General features: G+C 44.7%; 1 protein-coding gene across 2 annotated transcripts; it reads left to right on the top strand.

Annotated features, from left to right (window-relative positions):
* Positions 1 to 2,876: 2,876 nt before the first annotated feature.
* LOC140363110 (extracellular sulfatase Sulf-2-like) lies at positions 2,877 to 20,598 on the top strand. Of its 2 annotated transcripts, XM_072449446.1 has the most exons (22): positions 2,878 to 3,015; positions 7,297 to 7,521; positions 7,593 to 7,713; positions 7,819 to 7,937; positions 8,096 to 8,247; positions 8,351 to 8,520; positions 8,698 to 8,848; positions 8,920 to 9,019; positions 9,959 to 10,034; positions 10,279 to 10,407; positions 10,745 to 10,801; positions 11,012 to 11,141; positions 11,885 to 12,101; positions 12,409 to 12,640; positions 13,478 to 13,574; positions 13,809 to 13,918; positions 13,986 to 14,036; positions 14,318 to 14,487; positions 14,634 to 14,776; positions 14,970 to 15,087; positions 18,828 to 18,927; positions 19,214 to 20,598. In XM_072449446.1, the coding sequence occupies exons 2-22, from the start codon at positions 7,356 to 7,358 to the stop codon at positions 19,242 to 19,244; spliced, it is 2,640 nt and encodes an 879-aa protein (XP_072305547.1). In that variant the 5' UTR covers positions 2,878 to 3,015; positions 7,297 to 7,355; the 3' UTR covers positions 19,245 to 20,598. The 2 variants fall into 2 exon arrangements, with proteins under 2 accessions (XP_072305548.1, XP_072305547.1); XM_072449447.1 differs by lacking the exons at positions 11,012 to 11,141; positions 11,885 to 12,101; positions 12,409 to 12,640; ... (6 more) ...; positions 18,828 to 18,927; positions 19,214 to 20,598 and having other exon boundaries at positions 2,877 to 3,015; positions 10,745 to 10,805.
* The last annotated feature ends 78 nt before the right edge of the window (positions 20,599 to 20,676 follow it).

The raw sequence follows: 20,676 nt of genomic DNA, 5'->3' as shown, positions 1-20,676 counted from the left end.
CTGAAAACAATTGTAGAATGAGGCATGGTCACCTCCAGCTTGCAGGTTGTATTACGCTGAAAGAAAAAGAGCTGTCCAATACTAAACATGGACTGTGTTTGTTGGGTACTAAGGATGTAAATGAATTGATGTGGAGCTGTAAAAACCCAGCTTTAACTCAGGGCAGAGTCTTGGTTAGCTGGTGCCTTTGACAGTGGTGGGTAAGGAGTTTAAGCATAATTGAATACTGACCTGTGTGTGAACCTCCTACAATGGTGCTGATGCGGTTGCTATAGAAACCACCCGGCTATTGCCATGGAAACAGCTGATATTTAAAACACTCGAGTGATGTTTCACCCTTAAACCTTACCTGAGCAAGATCCTACAATGCCCACATACAGTGACAGTACCACGCGTATTGCATTTTATTTATTCGATAATGCTCTCTCTGTGGTCTATTTTTGTATCCACCTTTCGAAGTTAAAACAGTGCATTTGCAGTGGAAAAATCTGAGGCACTCCAATGCTATAGACCAGCCATCAATCACATGTTACATAAGAGCAGACATGTTAATCAGGCCCACATTACGACATATAAACTGAATAAGTAATACCTGTCCACCTTGCCTTCAAATCTAAGACGATTACTGCCATGCACTATGGCTTTGTCCATATATTCAACGTTTGGTCAGGGGTTGTGACTCGTGAATAGGTGGAAATTGGTGGCCTCAACATTCCAGTCTGTCCAACAATTCGCTCTCCTAGGAGTTACTTCAAGACTCATGACGTCTCATCAAGGTCTTTCTCAAGGTTTCATGCTGAGACACGATAGCGTTTACGTGTTTGTTGTAGACAAACGAAAAGGTTATGTGAGTCTATTTATCCTATTTTTTTAATGAAGATGTGCAATCCCTAAATATGTTTAATAATGATTATTTTTTTGTGTTTAGCACTCAAGCCTTGAGGACGCGCAACCTTCACCCTTTTAACAAGCGTAATGCTGTAACAGTAATGCTGTTTCCTCGTCATTACCTTGATCAACATTTTATCTAGATTGAGTCATGAAAGTGTGAGTTTTGTCCTGCGATCAAGGCTTGAGTCGTCAGAAAATGTCTGTTTTCACCTACCCCTCTATCTCCGCCAATAGCTCTGTACTTGTGATTTGCTTATTTAAAAAATACAGCCTCAAGGTCTTTCATGTAGAGTTCAATAATGTCATGTAGTCATTTTTTAACTATAAAAACAAGTTAAAAATCCACTCCTTGCCACGATGAAATGCCACTATGAAGGCGCGGAACACTCAGAGCTTTAAATTATCAGCAAATCTAAACCTTCAGTTGTTCTACTTAATTAATAGGTTTAGACTTATTCACAATAGAAATAGAAATAATTTAAAAAGACAATAATGCTAAATGTGCTGTACTGCTAATACTTGTATGTGAATTTGTTGTTGTTCTTTAGTCACATGTTTTCTTTGTGCCTATTTGGGTTGTTTATGATGCCTTGGCGACTTTTTCTTCCCTAACTGTACCATATCTTGTCTTTACTATTTATAAATACCTGTATTCACAATCACACAGTGATTATAGGGGAAAATAGAGTCATTAGAATTGATCAGATAGAGAGTTAGTAGGAGGCTTGACCCACTGCATGCCCCTATATAGGTTACCCACATATTTTGACAGAAGACAGAATGGCCCCACATGGTCTGGTAATACTAACATACTTCTTGTTGGGGCCTAAGGTCCACCAAGAACATGTTAACACACAGAAGTAAAAGTAAAAATAACTACGGTAATTTGTTGTTTAATTGTATTATATTTTTTTAAATAACAGAATAAACAAGAACTATCATATGAAGTTCCTAGTCCCTTCAGCAACACATTAAGTAGGCCTAATACATCTCACAAGAGTCTGTTTGTTTTTGATAGATCGCATGAATCCGTCGCTCTCTAGCCCGTGGAGCCATCACATGTTTGAGTATTTAAGTCTATTTAATCCATAATAATCTTGGTCTGTTTTTCTCCTGTTGCTTCACTTCTGTCTCTCTCAGAGCATACTCCTTATTGGCCAATAGTTATACAAACCCCGCCTTGTTATTCATTTTTCCCTCTGAAACACTTTACATTGGCCGTGACCAGTTTTAGTCCCGCCCACTTAACTCCTATTGGCGCCCTCATCGACGCGCCCCGCCCACAGTGAGTCAGAGCGGAGCGCGAGGAAGCGCAAGCCGAAAAGAAACAAGGAATCGAGGAAAGGAGGAAAGGAGGCGACTCGTGAAAAGGAGACAAGGAAGCGAGGAAGGAATCGAGGAAAAAATTCAGCACCAAACCAGGACACAACAAGGTCTCAACCCGATCCAAACCACGTCTTAGCTTTGTCCGGCTCTGAACTAGGGACGAGCAAAAACCAGGAGAAACCCTGCGCTAAAATTGAATAAGGACAAATGCAGGTCTTCTCCAGGAATGAATCAGGACTAAATGAGTAGCAGGAACCGGACCAAAGTGAACAAACTGCGGCTCAAGCGAGAGAAGATTCAGGGGAGTAAACGAGGAAGCAAACAGTGTTCTGACAGAGAGAAGGAGGCAAGGAACGAGCGAGGAAAGATGTCAATGTAATTATAGCATCATGTGAGAATCATGGATGAGGAAATGAAGGAGGAGCAGAAGTTTGTCTCTTCGCTGTAGCCCAGTTAAATTAGGTGAACATCTAATTAATGAATGATCTAGGTTCCTTCATAGTTTCTGCCTCAGACGCGTAATCTGGGGTCGGAGCCAGCGCTGAGAGTTCACTGGGTTGTGGCCTTCTTTGCTGGAGATTTAGAGAATGGCAATTTGATTTCGTCAGTTGCTGATGCTTGTAAAAGCTGCTATTGGAATTAGGAATGAGGAAAGGATGTAGGAAGCAGTGGAGAAGGGTCTGTGGAATAAGTGTTTGCTGTGGTTTGTTAAACAGAATGGAGTGGAGCCCAAACTGAGGAGGATCCACGTTAAGGATGCGTGTAAAGGTTTAGGAGACTAGTGAAGATCGTCTGAAGGTGAGTCATGACTCATTAATGACTTATGTCTGTACAGCTTGAGTCAATATTTTACAACTGTCCTTTCCCCCCCTTTTCTTTTTTCTTTAAAAAACCATGTGATTTGCTGACTTCTGCTTCTCAGATATGTTCTTCTGAGTTGTTTAGGGTCAGAAGAGAAAAGGGTTGGAATTCCATAGAATTTAATTCCACCAATAGTTTGCGTTTATCTTCTTCACTTTTTTATTCTATGCAGTGATTCTGTTCATTTTGATGTTTTTCACGCGTTTTAGAATGATAAAAAATTAGGGCCGCTGCCATAACAACTGACAATTTAAAACTAAAGTCCTAAAAATGTCCCCTGTAACTGGATGCTGAAACACATGGGTCAATTGAAGAAAAAAACTTGAATTTTAAAACCTTTTCGGCACTAAAAAAGGTTAAATCCAGGATTATACTCCAACTGCACAGATTTACAAGTGTATTTCTGCAGCACTTGTGCAGTACTAAATACTTTTGTCTCACAGTTTACTGAGACATTTTCTGTTTTGTCTTTACTCACATGAACATAGGACTTGAGCTGATTTTCACACTAAATGGAGGTTAGAAGATTAAACTAAGCCTAAACAAGTACGAAACAATGACAAAAACAGGACAACATCTGAGCTAAACCAGTCTGACCGTGGACAGTGGGCAGTGGGGAATTCCAAAAGACAATCAGAGCTTTCATAACACCACAATAATCAGACGTGAGTCATAAACAATATCTCTATACATGAACAAAATCCAGATCTGGGCCAGAGCCCTCATCAGGACTTTTTATCTGGAGCCTTTTTTGCGGCTCTTCTTTATGTCTCAATTGTCCTTTTATTTTAAAGGTGTGGAGACTCATGGTCCTGTTCGATCCTTGTTTTGTTTATGTGGCCAGTTATTATCTACTTTATTATTATCTATAGTTCTTTTCTAGTCCTGGTTCTCTGGTTCTATTAGTATTCCTAATTCTTTCCTTAGTCCTGCTCTGTCCTTAGTCCTGCTCTGTCCTTAGTCCTGCTCTGTCCTTAGTCCTGCTCTGTCCTTAGTCCTGCTCTGTCCTTAGTCCTGCGTCCTGATCTGTCCTTAGTCCTGCGTCCTGATCTGTCCTTAGTCCTGCTCTGTCCTTAGTCCTGCTCTGTCCTTAGTCCTGCTCTGTCCTTAGTCCTGCGTCCTGCTCTGTCCTTAGTCCTGCGTCCTGATCTGTCCTTAGTCCTGCTCTGTCCTTAGTCCTGCTCTGTCCTTAGTCCTGCTCTGTTCTTAGTCCTGCGTCCTGATCTGTCCTTAGTCCTGCTCTGTCCTTAGTCCTGCGTCCTGCTCTGTTCTTAGTCCTGATCTGTCCTTAGTCCTGCTCTGTCCTTAGTCCTGCGTCCTGATCTGTCCTTAGTCCTGCTCTGTTCTTAGTCCTGCGTCCTGCTCTGTCCTTAGTACTGCTCTGTTCTTAGTCCTGCGTCGTGATCTGTCCTTAGTCCTGATCTGTCCTTAGTCCTGCTCTGTCCTTAGTCCTGCATCCTGCTCTGTTCTTAGTCCTGCTCTGTCCTTAGTCCTGCTCTGTCCTTAGTCCTGCGTCCTGCTCTGTCCTTAGTCCTGCTCTGTCCTTAGTCCTGCTCTGTTCTTAGTCCTGCGTCCTGATCTGTCCTTAGTCCTGCTCTGTCCTTAGTCCTGCGTCCTGCTCTGTCCTTAGTCCTGCTCTGTCCTTAGTCCTGCGTCCTGATCTGTCCTTAGTCCTGCGTCCTGCTCTGTCCTTAGTACTGCTCTGTTCTTAGTCCTGCTCTGTCCTTAGTCCTGCTCTGTTCTTAGTCCTGCGTCCTGATCTGTCCTTAGTCCTGCGTCCTGCTCTGTCCTTAGTACTGCTCTGTTCTTAGTCCTGCTCTGTCCTTAGTCCTGCTCTGTTCTTAGTCCTGCGTCCTGCTCTGTTCTTAGTCCTGCTCTGTCTTTAGTCCTGCTCTGTCTTTAGTCCTGCTCTGTCCTTAGTCCTGCTCTGTTCTTAGTCCTGCTCTGTCCTTAGTCCTGCTCTGTCCTTAGTCCTGCTCTGTTCTTAGTCCTGCTCTGTCCTTAGTCCTGCTCTGTCCTTAGTCCTGCTCTGTTCTTAGTCCTGCTCTGTCCTTAGTCCTAATTCTGGTCCTGGTTCTGTCTTTGTAGGATTTCCTGGGTCAGAAGTCTAAACTAGAGTTTAAATGAGATTTCTGACCCTGAGCCAGATTCTCACAGCGTTCCACAATAAGACTGATGAGAGCATTCACAAATGGGACAGGTCCCATTCACAAACAGGCCAGGATCCTTTCAGTGTGATCTCTAAACATCTGATCCCATTCAGAGACCAGTCACCCCCAGTTAAACCCCATTCAAACCCATTCAAACTCTCACAAAACCAGTTAAACACATTCAGACTGTGCTAATCCAAGACAGGAGGCCACACAGACATCAGCACTAGAGGCAGGTTTAAACCTGGACTAAACTTGAACTAAACCAGGTCAAGACAAGGAGTTAACCAAGAATTAACTAGGTCTAAACCAGGACTAAACCAATTCCAAACCTGGTTTGTACAATCAAGATTAAAAATGGAAATTGAAATTGAGTCTAAATCAGGGAGTTTTTGTCCAGTTGAAATGGTGATTTAATATTCTATAGTTATACAAATAAATGCATCCGTTTCATTATTTTAGCTTCTTAAAATGTGCAAATTATCAGCCCTTCAGCACTAACAGAGTTAACGCTAAGTAAATATCAGCGCAGTGGACAGAGACAAGGCAGTGGTTGTAAACAGAGAGATGCAGAGCTGCTGTTGTCATGGTGACCAGTGCCTTCACCACAGCAACCACATCCAGCTCTGAGACACAGGAAGACTACACAAGGAATAAACCAGAACTGAACCAGGTCTAAATTAGGAATAAAGCAGAACTAAACCACGGTTTAACAAAACTTTAATGTTTGCACTTTAGTTTGTACATTCTCATTTCAAGCAAGTGTACACACTCAAAACAGGCAATTATTCTTGGAATAAGAAGAATAGCGTGAAACCACTAAGTAGAATAATAGGCCTTTTCACAAATTTTCCACCAGTAAAATCTAAACAACAAACAGTTAATATTCTTAAATGGGATTATCATTGTTCTGTACATTTATTATAATACTGTTTTGCTGTGTATACATTGTCTGTATTAATCCTCTCCGCTCTCACACCTCCACACAGTTATCAAACACAGATAAATCAGATGGCTCTGTTTGAATCTGACACTTCCTCTATGACCTCTGAACTCACGACATGACCTCTGACCCACCAGGCCTGTCTTTGCTCTCATGAATATGAATGAAAGAACTAGATTGTGACAGTTGTTTGCTTTCATTTTGAAATACAACATATGCCCAATCCATGATCTTGTTTAACGATCTTTCTTCCATGTTCATAATTATACATGATGTTAGAAGCTGCCCCTACAAAATTCACACAAAGATCTTCACTTAAAGATATATTACGTAACTTTTGTTTCTGCCACCACATGGGTTAAAGTTGTGCCTTGGAATTTTTCACAGTGTGCCTTTAAACTCGTATTTTATTACTTATCTATACGGAGACAAGCAGGAGACAACACCAGGGCAAGTTACAGGTCAGATCTGTGGAGACACGAGCCCACACAGTAAAAATGCATGTTATTAAATGATGGAAACTTTGTGTGGTGGTGTTTAGAGGAAGCTGTTTGTGTCTTCTTCCTGTTTTGACGGGAACTGACGCTGATTCTTCAGAACATGAAACTGAGAGTTTGATTTGCATTATTATCTTGATGATTATTTAATATGATTGATATTTATTTGTTTTCAAAAAATCTACCATAGCCATGTCTAGAAGCATAGGTCTTCAGGGCAGATCATCGTGTCGTTAATATTGTGTTATAGTATTAAGGAACTGCTGCCTGCACAAACCTCTGGAATGCTTTTTCTTTCTAAATTAATTGGCTGCGATATCCATGTCAAGGCTAAATAGTGTCTACTGTGTACTCTGATAACCTAAGTCAAGATGGCTCATTTACTAGATCAACATTGCCAAAGACAAATCACACTGTGTGGACATGTTCTGGGTGTGGGTTTATGTCTGTTGCTCTCATTGTACACATTATTAAGATAAGATAAGGTAGGATAACCTCTATTTAAATGTTCAGAGTTTACAGTGTTGTGGCTCCGATCTCCGCTGAGGCTCAGTTGCGGTACCGGTCAGTAGAGGGCAGTGTTTCCGTTCACACGTTACACTTACAATATATTGACTGTCTGCTGCAGATTGTGACTTGACTCCGGTGGGTCCCTGAGGTGAACTTGAGGGGACAGGGTCAGAGATCATGGCCCGGCTCATCCTCTATCGGTCCGTCTCCGTTGCGACGCTACTCCACTTCCTGCTGCTAGTTTCCACGACAACCGGTCTGAAGCCGCGCCTCCACAGGGACCGGCGCAACATCAGACCCAACATCATCCTGGTTCTGACAGACGACCAAGACCTCGAGCTTGGTCTGCACCTTCATGACGTTTATAACACAGCTTAGAAAAAGAGATTGTCTCATGTTTGCTGTGGTGTCCAGGCTCCATGCAGGTGATGAATAAAACGCGGAGAATCATGGAGGAGGGCGGTACCTCCTTCACAAACGCCTTTGTCACCACGCCCATGTGCTGTCCGTCAAGGTCGAGCATGCTCACCGGCAAGTAAGGACCAATTGTTCGTATTTGTAACTAATCTCAGTCCAAATCTGTCGAAACGAGAATCCACTCACGCCGTTTCTCGCTGCATCTGCTGTCGTCTTCGCCCAGATACGTCCACAATCACAACACCTACACGAACAACGAGAACTGCTCCTCTCCGTCCTGGCAGCGGCAGCATGAACCAAAGACCTTTGCCGTCCACCTCAACAACACTGGCTACAGGACAGGTACTTTACTGTTGCAGCCGATAACGCAAAACAGAGAGGCTACACTTGGATATGTACAGAGAGAGAGGTCAGGGATAGCCTCGCTCGTCACTCGACATCGGTTAATAGTTCTGGTTCCTGTTCCTCCTTCTGACCGTCTTTGTTTTTTGTATTTTCAGCGTATTTCGGTAAATACCTGAACGAGTACAACGGCTCGTACATCCCTCATGGCTGGAGGCACTGGGTCGGTCTCATCAAGAACAGTCGCTTCTATAACTACACCCTAAATGTCAACGGAGTTCGGAGGGAGCACCGGGACAGATACCCCCAGGTCAGTACCGGAGCCGCCATGTCCCCGCGGCCGGGCGCTCGTTCTGCTTCTCGGCGAGGTGTTTGTCGTGAGTGGGATTCCTGATCTCGTTGGTTCTCCGTAGGATTACCTGACGGACGTGATAACCCTGGAAGCGCAGAGGTTTTTCCGCACCTCGAAGCGAACTTACCCTCACCGGCCTGTCCTTATGGTCCTAAGCCACGCCGCGCCCCACGGCCCGGAAGATTCTGCACCCCAGTTCAGCCCCCTCTTTCCCAACGCCTCCCAGCACATGTGAGTATGAAGCAGAACATAACGAAGACCTAGAAAGTCATGAAAACAGAGCACTAATACTGGGCATAATCAAGGCTAAAACAACACGTAACAAGATCTCAGCAAGGTCTAAAATTGTTGTCACCAAACCAGGACTAAATCAGGACCATTATTATTTTTATTTTTTTTACCTGACAGAACCCCAAGTTATAACTTTGCCCCAAACCCGGACAAACACTGGATCATGCGATACACCGGAGCCATGAAGCCCATCCACATGGAGTTCACTAATGTCCTACAGAGGAAACGACTGCAGACGCTTCAGTCCGTGGACCACAGCATGGAGCAGGTCAGTCGAGAGATAAGACCAGATCTTTCCTGTAGATGTCCTTGTTGTGTTCTAACGGATCTATCCCACAGTTGTATGAGATGTTGGTGGACACTGGGGAACTGGATAACACTTACATAATCTATACCTCAGACCACGGCTACCACATTGGACAGTTTGGACTCGTCAAAGGTTAATGGGTTTTACTCATCTTAACCTTTCTGTTTTCTTCGGCTCTGCTCCTCTGGCTCTGCTCCTCCTGTTCTGCTCCTCTAGCTCTGCTCCTCCTGTTCTGCTCCTCTAGCTCTGCTCCTCCTGTTCTGCTCCTCTGGCTCTGCTCCTCTGGTCCTGCTCCTCCTGTTCTGCTCCTCTGGCTCTGCTCCTCTGGCTCTGCTCCTCTGGCTCTGCTCCTCCTGTTCTGCTCCTCTGGCTCTGCTCCTCTGGTCCTGCTCCTCCTGTTCTGCTCCTCTTGCTCTGCTCCTCTGGCTCTGCTCCTCTGGCTCTGCTCCTCTAGCTCTGCTCCTCCTGTTCTGCTCCTCTGACTCTGCTCCTCTGACTCTGCTCCTCTGGTTCAGCTCCTCTGGCACTGCTCCTCCTGTTCTGCTCCTCTAGCTCTTCTCCTCTGGCTCTGCTCCTCTGGCTCTGCTCCTCTGGCTCTGCTCCTCTAGCTCTGCTCCTCCTGTTCTGCTCCTCCTGTTCTGCTCCTCTAGCTCTGCTCCTCTGGCTCTGCTCCTCTGGCTCTGCTCCTCTGGCTTTGCATTTTTCCCCTGCTGAACAGTTCTGCTCTGTTTCACAGGATTAAAGTCTTGGGGCAGAGGTAATCCTGATATAAATAACTCAGAAAATTGAGATGGAACATTTGATGCACAGAAACATTGGATAATACTGCACTACATTAATATGACTTTGTACTTGTCCTAGTTACTCACTGTAATACTGTTGTACTTAACAGTAATGGCACAGCTGAAAAGTTCGTTGAGGTACTCTGGGTACTCCTGTTGGTCAGACAGATTATGTCCTCTGCCCTGGATTGGATCAAAACATGAAGCAAATATTGAAAGCTGAATTTAACAGAACTTAACTTAACTTAGAGCTTGATTACAATGGTGTTTCTGCTCTTTCTGTTTGTAGGTAAATCAATGCCGTATGAGTTCGACATCAGAGTTCCCTTTTTCGTCAGAGGACCCAACATACAGCAGGGCCACATGTGAGACCTGGTTTACTCCCAGATAAGACTTATTTTAGGTGTAGTTTATATTTATATGTGGGGTTCACTTAATATGGTTCATACTTAGCAGCACAAAGAGGATTAGCGCATGTTCCACATTTATAACATGATTAATGTTGCTGATGTAAAGAAGCAGGGCCAGGCTAAAATAGAAGACAATTAAATGAATAGTAATTATCATGATCAAGTTATAAAGTTAGCATTGTATGTTTTGTATGTTTAGTGTTCCAGAGATTGTCCTAAACATCGACTTGGCTCCCACCATCCTGGACATCGCTGGACTGGACCCTCCATCAGACATGGACGGGAAGTCTGTGCTGGGACTGCTGGAGTTGGGCTCCTCTGGGAACAGGTAACATAAACATAATAAACATAATACAAAGACAAGAGACTGAAAACATGAAATAATAACATTGTATCGATAAATAAACATTGAAAAGAGGAATTAAAAAGGTGCATGTATTTAGAAATGCAGTCTTTATAGAAGCATTTTACATGACACAATGTAATTGAATTGTACCATATATTTTACCCCTATAGCATGTGGGTCATTCATTATTTGTAAGACTCTAATAACAGGAGTCACTAAGTGTCTTCATACATTTACATAGGGCACATAAATAAAAGGTCTGGGCAATTCTCAAGAGCTTTTTGCACTGCTGGTAAATGTCTGCTTCTGTGTGTCCCAGGTTTCAGGTGAACAAGAAGTCTGTGAACTGGAGAGACTCGTTCTTAGTGGAGAGAGGGTAAGAGCTAAAGCCAGTGTTCATCTTTCCAGATTTAAATACAAATCTCTTAATGCAATATTAATGTTATGATTAAAATTCACAATTGGCTTCTTAACCCGATGACCCACATTTTGTGCTGGTGCTCACTGTGTCTAACCCTGTGATGCTGTGATAAGCTTTACGGGGTTGTACTGATTTGCATGGTGCTCTCTGACTGTTGCTGTACAGGAAGTTGCTCCCCGGTATATTGAGTAACAAACAGGAGAAGTCGGAGGAGAACTCTCTGCCCAAACAGCAGCGAATGAGGGAGCTGTGTGACCGACAGGAGCTGCGCCTGCCCTGCTCCACCTCTGGACAGGTGAGTCTACATCTGTGGCCGCGAGGTCTTGGGTACGGCACCTAAACATGAAAACTCAAGATCATCACACCACATAACCTATGGCGTGTTTGCATGTTTTTCAAATGATTGCTTTGTTTGGTGAGAATGTTGCCGTGGTAAATCTGTTCTGTAGTTTTACATCACTCAAGTGGCTGATTGAGAAGAAAAAAATAAATAGAAGTTGAAAATGACAAGAAGTAGAGCTCAGTCTATGTCATCAATAAGCAATAAGTTTATTATACAAAGGATATACTTGGAGTTCTATATGGTATAAAAATAATGTTTTATACCTCTTTTTGAAGGCATCTATTGAACAGGACATTTTCAATTGGTCTTCCAGCTTGTTCCATAGACTAACCCCTTTAACAGAAATACAGTTGCTACCCTGGGTTTTTCTTTACGTTTTAGTGAAACGTGTAGTCTTACCTGTCATTTTAAGTAAAACCATATTTATTGTGTTTGGAATGTTTATTTGCACTTTGACTTGAAGACCATTTACTTTGTAATCCCAAGACAAATGTCAAGTTGTTCCATTTTTAAAGGACAAACCAGTGTACTTGTTTACTTGATTTCATTTCATTTTAATGAAAATATGTTATTGACAAGTTAACGTTGATCTTGTTCAGTCTGTGTTATTAGAGTGTTCAATGTAAAGACTGTCAAGCCGATCTGCAGAAAACGACTGTTGTATTTTCTGTTCTAAAATCAGTGTCATTTTACAGAAGTGGCACTGTGTGGAGGACTCGAGCGGGAAGTTGCGCTTGTTTAAGTGTAAAACTGAAGGAGGTGGGGCTACAGACGTTTTCTCAAGGAGCCGTCCAATCAGCTTCAAGGCCGAGCGTTCCAGCGATGACGAGGACTGCATTTGTGACCTCCGCCCTCTGTCTTTTGCCAAATCCAAGATGAAAAAGTCTTTCAGAAAACCCTTCTTTAAAAAGAGTATGTTTGTCTGCTCTGTCACACAGTCTAGAGCCAAAACTCTAATTTTGATTATAATTGATTACTCTAGTAGTAAAAAAGTGGGGGAGTTTTTCAAACACAGGTACAATTGTTCTGATAACATTCAACACAAGTTAATTTATCTTTATTCCTTTTAAACAGTGAATTGTTTACATTAGTGCAGACAACACATTCAGATTCAAACTATAACGGTCCTGATGTTATAGTAAAACATTACAGTTACATTACAGTGACATTACAGTGTTTGTTCTAGAGCAGTGTCTCACTCTTTGTGTGTTGTGGACAGAGCTGAAGTCTCTTAAGACTTTCTCCAGAACCCGCTTCAGCCGCTCGATCAGTAACTCTCTACCCGGCGACGGTATCCACAGCGACCACATCTTCCACCTTGGCGACGGTTTCCGCGGTAACAGCAGCTGGGGGGCATCGATGGGTGAGGGTGCATGGGCCAAATCAGACAGAGAGGGAGAGACAAGCGGCTCTGAGCCGGCACCTGAGGATTCTTTGAAGGTCACGCAAAGGTCAGGTCTATTTAAGACTAGACTAGGACTAAACAAGGACTAGACAAGAACTAAACAAGGACTAGACCAGGACCAAACAAGAACTAGACCAGGACCAAACAAGAACTAGACCAGGACTAAACAAGCTAAACAAGGACTAAACCAGGACTAAACCAGGACTAGACCAGGACTAAACAAGAACTAGACCAGGACTAAACAAGCTAAACAAGGACTAAACCAGGACTAGACCAGGACTAGACCAGGACTAAACAAGAACTAGACCAGTACTAAACAAGAACTAGACCAGGACTAAACAAGCTAAACAAGGACTAAACCAGGACTAAACCAGGACTAGACCAGTACTAAACAAGAACTAGACCAGTACTAAACAAGAACTAGACCAGGACTAAACAATGACTAGACTGGGACTAAACAAGAACTAGACCAGGACTAAACAAGAACTAGACCAGGACTAAACAAGAACTAGACCTGGACTAAACAAGAACTACACCAGGACCAAACAAGAATTACACCAGGACTACACAAGAACTAGACCAGTACTAAACAAGAACTAGACCAGGACTAAACAAGGACTAGACCAGGACTAAACAATGACTAGACTGGGACTAAACAAGAACTAGACCAGGACTAAACAAGAACTAGACCAGGACTAAACAAGAACTAGACCTGGACTAAACAAGAACTACACCAGGACCAAACAAGAATTACACCAGGACTACACAAGAACTAGACCAGGACTAAACAAGAACTAGACTAGGACTAAAACAGGACTAAATCTCGGTTGTGAAAAAGACCATGAGGTGAATGGGACGTTAATGGTGCATGTGTTTATCTCAGGTGTGTGATTCTGTCAAACTCGACTGTGAGCTGTGACTCCCGACTCTACAAGAACCTGCAGGAGTGGAAGGACCACAAGCTCACTGTGGACCACCAGGTAAGTCTAACAAACAACACCTCAAGAGTCCGGCTCTAATGCTTTTCTATTGACGAAATACTTATGTTTGGACCTGTGTTAATACATTTGCTCGTTTAGCCTTGTCTGTTCTACTTTTGGTTTGAAAGCATGATGTTTGTGTCAGGTTTTGATAAAGCTCCTGGTCAGGACTTTGTGTTGTTGTGCATCCCTAATGAAAAAAATTGGTCTTGGTTTTTGTGTATCTTGTTTTAGATTGAGACTCTTCAGACCAAAATCAAGAACTTGCGAGAGGTCAGAGGTCACCTGAAGAAGGCCCGCCCACTGAAGTGTGACTGCAGGCGCCACCTGTCAATCAAACAATTGTGAGTTGACTCCTTTTATCACTGTTATGACTTTTCTTCCTTCTGAATAACACTCTTAATGTTTCAGGGCTAAGTTGAAACTGAAGAAAAAGTTGAAGAATAAACTTCATCCATTCAGGTCAAAATCTGTGTTATTCTACTTATATTCTTGATTTATACTTCTATACAGGGTTTGTACATTTATAAATGTGTTTGCTGCTCCCCTGGAAGCCAGCTCTTTTCTATAATAGACATTTATCACCGCAAACCTGCAACAAAGGAAACACTATTAGCCCAATGGCACAAGGGAAACGTTCTCCTTATCAGTATTTAACCTGACACGATAGTAGAGAATATTTAGATAATGTGAAATACTGATTAATAATATAAATATAAATAAATGGACCTTTGTTCCCACAGAAAGGGCGTGTCCAAACAAAAGTGGGCGTGGTTTGAGAAGGAGCAAAGACGAAGAAAGAAAATGAGGAAAATGATTAAACGAATCAAAAACAACGACACATGTTCAATGCCCGGACTCACCTGTTTCACCCACGACAATGAGCACTGGGCCACGCCCCCTAGCTGGACACGTATGTTGAACAAATACTGCAAATCATATTATATTTTGGAGAAATACACATGTATGCAGTAAACTCATCCTCACACAAATATATAGAACAAATCCACTGTAGAAATATACATATTTAAATATGCATAAAGTGTTGCCTTTCTCTAGTGGGTCCATTCTGCGCCTGCACCAGCGCGAACAACAACACGTACTGGTGCCTTCGAACCATCAATCAAACTCACAACATCCTCTTCTGTGAGTTCGCCACTGGCTTCCTGGAGTACTTCGATCTTACTACTGACCCTTACCAGGTAAACTGCAACTATAGTACATTATTTTTACAACAACGCAGCGCTCACACCTGGAACCTCATAGGTAAATTAGTTTATTCAAGGAATTATACATCCTCTACTTCTCTGAATGCTTTATAATTTCCCCTCAGGGACAAAAGATAAACTCTTCTCTAGTTAATTTCTTAACTTTGTTTCATGCTCTTTGTTGTAGTTGATAAACTCGGTATCGTCCCTGGACAGAAGTGTTTTTAACCAACTCCACGTTCAGCTGATGGAGCTGCGAGCGTGCAAAGGACACAAACAATGCAACCCCAAAGCAGACAAGCAAGGTATAGTTCACTATCTACACATCTAATAACAAACTACAAATGTGCCAATGCATTCTTAATAATTACAAGCAATATCATCTTTAATATCATAATGAATGTACATTTTAATCTTTTGCACAAAGTTTTCTTGAACCGACACCTTAACTTGGTGGAGGGGTTTGAGCGCCCGAATGATCCCGGGAGCTTTGTTGTCGGGGGCTTCAAGCCCCTGGTAGGGTCTCCCAAGGCAAACAGGTCCTAGGTGACGGGTCAGACAAAGATCGGTTCAGAAGCCTCTTATGATGACAACAAAAACAAGGCCGTTTACGTCGCCGGGGCCCCATCCTGGAGCCAGACTTGGGATGGGTGCTCGATGGCGAGCTCCTGGTGGCCGGGTCTTACCCCACGGGGCCCGGCCGGGCACAGCCCGAAGGAGCGACGTGGGGCCGCCCTCCCGTGGGCCCACCACCCGCAGGAGGATCCATAAGGGGCCGGTGCAGAGAGATCTGGGCGGCAGTCGACGGCAGGGGCCTCGGCGACCAGAACTCCAGACACAGAGACTAACTCTGGGGACATGGAATGTCACCTCGCTGGGGGGGAAAGAGCCTGAGCTTGTGCGGGAGGTTGAGCGATACTAACTAGATATAGTCGGCCTCACCTCCACGCACAGTTTGGGCTCTGGAACCCATCTCCTCGAGAGGGGCTGGACGCTCCACTTCTCTGGTGTTGCCCGCGGGGAGAGGCGAAGGGCTGGTGTGGGCTTGCTTAAAACCCATCAGCTCAGCCGCCACGTGTTGGAGTTTACCCGAGTGAACGAGAGGGTCGCGTCCCTCCGCCTTCGGGTGGGGGACAGGTCTCTCACTGTTGTGGCGGCCTACGGGCCGAACACCGGTGCAGAGTACCCGGCCTTCTTGGAGTCCTTGGGAGGAGTACTGGACAGTGCACCAACCGGGGACTCCGTTGTTCTACTGGGGGACTTCAACGCCCACGTGGGCAATGACAGTGACACCTGGGGAGGGGTGATCAGGAAGAACGGCTTCCCCGATCTGAACCCGAGCGGTGTTCAGTTATTGGACTTCTGTGCTAGCCACGGATTGTCCATAACGAACACCATGTTCAAGCACAAGGGTGTCCATCAGTGCACATGGCACCAGGACACCCTAGGCCGGAGGTCAATGATCGACTTTGTTGTCGTGTCATCTGACCTCCGGCCGCGTGTCTTGGACACTCGGGTGAAGAGAGGGGCAGAGTTGTCAACCGATCACCACCTGGTGGTGAGTTGGATCCGCTGGCAGAGGAGGAAGCTGGACAGACTTGGCAGACCCAAGCGCTTTGTGAGGGTCTGTTGGGAACGTCTTGTGGAGCCCTCTGTCAGTAGGGTATTCAACTCGCACCTCCGGGAGAGCTTCTCCCATGTCCCGGGGCAGGTTGGGGACATTGAGTCAGAGTGGACCATGTTCTCCGCCTCCATTGTTGATGCGGCTGCTCGGAGCTGTGGTCGCAAGGTCGTGGCGGCAACCCCCGAACCCGGTGGTGGACACCGGAAGTAAGGGATGCCGTCAGACTGAAGAAGGAGGCCTATCAGGCCATTCTGGCTTGTGGGTCTCCGGAGGTCATCGACAGGTATCGGCAGGCCAAGCGAGCCGCGGCTCGTGCTGTCGCAGAGGCAAAAACCCGGGCCTGGGAGGAGTTCGGGGAGGCCATGGAGGAGGACTATCGGTCGGCACCAAAGAAATTCTGGCAAACCGTCCGGCGCCTCAGGAGGGGGAAGCAGTGTCTCACCAACACTGTTTACGGTGCTGGTGGAGGCCTGCTGACCTCAACTGGGGATGTCGTCGGACGGTGGAAGGAATACTTTGAGGATCTCCTTAATCCCTCAGTCACGTCTTCCGAAGAGGAAGTAGAGACCGGGGACTCGCAGGCTGGCTCATCCATCACCCAAGCTGAAGTCACTGAGGTTGTTCGCAAACTCCTCGGTGGCAGGGCTCCGGGAGTGGATGAGATCCGCCCTGAGTACCTAAAGTATCTGGATGTTGTAGGACTGTCTTGGTTGACACGTCTCTGCAACATCGCGTGGCGGTCGGGGACCGTCCCTCTGGACTGGCAGACCGGGGTGGTGGTCCCGCTGTTCAAGAAGGGGGACCGGAGGGTGTGTTCCAACTACAGAGGGATCACACTCCTCAGCCTCCCGGGTAAGGTCTATTCCAAGGTACTGGAGAGGAGAATCCGACCGATAGTCGAACCTCGGATTCAGGAGGAGCAGAGTGGTTTTCGTCCCGGTCGTGGAACACTGGACCAGCTCTATACCTTCCATTGGGTGCTCGAGGTTTAATGGGAGTTTGCCCAACCAGTCCACATGTGCTTTGTGGATCTGGAGAAGGCTTTCGACCGTGTCCCTCGGGGTTTCCTTTGGGGGGTGCTCCGGGAGTACGGGGTCCGGGGCCCTTTGCTCAGGGCAGTCCGGTCCCTGTATGACCGGAGCAGGAGCTGTGTTCGCATTGCCGGCAGTAAGTCAGACCTGTTCCCAGTGCATGTTGGACTCCGCCAGGGCTGCCCTTTGTCACCGGTTCTGTTCATAATTTTTATGGACAGAATTTCTAGGCGCAGTCAGGGGTCGGAGGGTGTCCGGTTTGGGGACCACAGGATCTCATCTCTGCTGTTTGCAGACGATGTTGTCCTGATGGCTCCATCAAACCCGGACCTGCAACATGCACTGGGACGGTTTGCAGCCGAGTGTGAAGCGGCTGGGATGAGAATCAGCACCTCCAAATCCGAGGCCATGGTTCTCGACCGGAAAAAGGTGGCTTGCCCTCTCCAGGTGGGTGGGGTGTCCTTGCCCCAAGTGGAGGAGTTCAAGTATCTCGGGGTCTTGTTCACGAGTGAGGGAAGGATGGAGCGTGAGATCGACAGGCGGATCGGTGCAGCGGCTGCAGTGATGCAGTCGCTGCATCGGACCGTTGAGGTAAAGAGGGAGCTGAGCCGAAAGGCAAAGCTCTCTATTTACCGGTCGGTCTACGTTCCTACCCTCACCTATGGTCATGAGCTTTGGGTAGTGACCGAAAGAACAAGATCGCGGATACAAGCGGTCGAAATGAGTTTCCTCCGCCGTGTGGCTGGGCGCTCCCTTAGCGATAAGGTGAGGAGCTCGGCCACACGGGGGAAGCTCGGAGTAGAGCCGCTGCTCCTCCACGTCGAGAGGAGCCAGCTGAGGTGGCTCGGGCATCTGTTCCGGATGCCTCCTGGGCGCCTCCCTCGGGAGGTGTTTCAGGCATGTCCCACCGGGAAGAGGCCCCGGGGAAGACCCAGGACACGCTGGAGGGACTATGTCTCTCAGCTGGCCTGGGAACGCCTCGGGATCCCCCCGGAGGAGTTGGAGGAAGTGTCTGGGGAGAAGGAAGTCTGGGAGTCCCTGCTCAGACTGCTGCCCCCGCGACCCGGCCCCGGATAAGCGGCAGAAAATGGATGGATGGATGGACGGACAAAGTTTTCTAAGCTGACTATAAAGCCTAGGATAACATCACAAATTTAATGAATATGAGATAGGTCTAATTTGATGCCAATATCATCAGTATCGGCTATTAAAGTAGTGTAATCGTGGAAAAAGTACTGGCAGTTAAAAGTGCTTTATCAGAGCAATGAAAGGTCAGCATTTTTGGAATTGTTGCATGTGTGCTTTTTACCCATTTTCTCTTGCATTCTCTAATCCTTTATGTCAATAAAAATGTCCCTTTTTCTTATAAACCATCTGTGTTTGATTTCAGTGGAGAGGCGGGAGGAAAGCAGACCACACTTGTACAGCTTTGAGCGATCTGTGGAGAGAAAGAAGTGGACCAAAGTTCGCCGACCTTCATACAAACCTCTGTGAGAACATGACCCTCTAAAATGAACAAACACTGCACCAATTTCACCTCCAAAATGGTGATTAAATACATCTGTGTTGAAATTATAGACACTCCTCTAAAGTCACATAAACACATATTTTTAAGTGCATTCCAATTGATTTATTGAGACAAGAAATGCTCTCAAACTTCATCATACAGGCCTCTACAGCTCCATAAATGTTATCAGGAGAGCAAAGGTCACCACTGTAGGCGGGAGGACTCACATTGTTTATTATTTCCTAATCCTTTACAACTGTTTTCTTCAGAAACCCGATTTGGGATGGCTGGAAAGGCTGAGGCTCCTCCACAGACTCCTGCCTCCTCCTGAACCTTCAGCGAATCGGCTCCTCTTTCTGAGGGAGCCATGTTTGTTATTCTTCGACACGTTGGTTTGAACAGATGTTTTCCAAAACGTTGGGAACATGACGTGATGTTCGACTACATTTTCTACAATGCTTCACTGCGGCACCTCTGAAACCAGAATAAACTCTCAAAATACAAGCCAAACACAGCAAAGAGGATAATATATTACTATGAATTTCTGTCTGAATATTTTCTTATGTATGCATCTTTTTTGTTTTACTGAAGTTTACTACTAATCAATCGATTATACTTATTATATTTCTTGAAAAACCCGTCCAAATCCTGGTACACATTTTGTGAGAACTGTACTGTATTTAATGTTCTGAATTGCACTGGTTAAATGGTACTGAACAAAGTGGGAGGTTAGAGTTAACGAGATGTTGGCACATGACTTAAGTATGTAAATTAATTGTTTAGTTAAAATGTGATCAAATTTAATTTAGATCTGACAATTTGAATTTGAATTAATTCCTGTCATTAAATGTTCCATGTAGAATATTCTAGGAACATGAACGCTGTATCAAAAGGTGAGACTAATTAATGAATAATAGTTATTATTAATATCAATTTGACAAACTACAGTGAATGTAGTGTTAATCTAACATTTACCATTTTTTTTTCATTCTGAATAATACTTTGTAAAACTCAAATTTGTCTATATATCCTTTGCAGGTATTATACTATAGTTTTTAAGTTATTCTTTGCCCACAGCAAGTAGTGCAATAGGTTGAATGTATGTAGAAACCCAACTCAAACTCTTATCTGCATTTGCCAGGTTACTTTAAACAAAACCTCAGTCATTGCTGTGTTTTTGTAGAAACATCTCTGCCCTTCATCATTGTGCACGTTCTCCACACATTTACTTTTACTAGTTGTGTTAAGATTTGATTCTAGCTGAGCATTTGTTTTCCTGCTTTTTTTACAACCGTTTTTTGACCCAACATGTTGCTACCTTACCATGCACAATCTTTTCTCAGAGATTTTGAAGATTGTTTCAGAACGACACTTAAATGTAAATGGACAGTGGTTGAATGTAAACTTTATTTTTGTGGTTATTGTCAGTATTCAAGACTGAACGTGTCCAAATGAACTGTAACTGGTCTTAGCACTTTTAACTAATCAGAACAGAGATAGATGAAGGATTGACCTAAGAGGACATTTTATTGGACCGACCTATTGAAACTAGAACAGATGAGGTTTAAATGTACCAATCAGGACCTGTGAGACTGAGGACAGTACAGTCATGTTACCTGTGGAAACTTGTGAATAAAGACTTGAGTTATTGGTAGACTTTCCTTCTATCCATTTACTAAACAAGATTATGCTTTTGTTGTTTTTTACACTTGAAAATCTGATGAAGATATAA

This window comes from Eucyclogobius newberryi, unplaced genomic scaffold (assembly GCF_026437365.1).
Source record: "Eucyclogobius newberryi isolate DKJ021-1_F unplaced genomic scaffold, fEucNew1.0.hap1 SCAF_17, whole genome shotgun sequence".
Taxonomy (NCBI): Eukaryota; Metazoa; Chordata; class Actinopteri; order Gobiiformes; family Gobiidae; genus Eucyclogobius; species Eucyclogobius newberryi.
This window is presented reverse-complemented; position numbering and strand designations above follow the sequence as displayed.

Bases quoted from the DNA above. Each gene is read 5' to 3' on its own strand.
- LOC140363110 (XM_072449446.1), top strand. From the start codon at position 7,356: ATGGCCCGGCTCATCCTCTATCGGTCCGTCTCCGTTGCGACGCTACTC. The intron at 7,522-7,592 runs GTCTGCACCTTC...TGTGGTGTCCAG, and splicing joins CGACCAAGACCTCGAGCTTG to GCTCCATGCAGGTGATGAAT. The intron at 14,488-14,633 runs GTATGTTGAACA...GCCTTTCTCTAG, and splicing joins CACGCCCCCTAGCTGGACAC to TGGGTCCATTCTGCGCCTGC.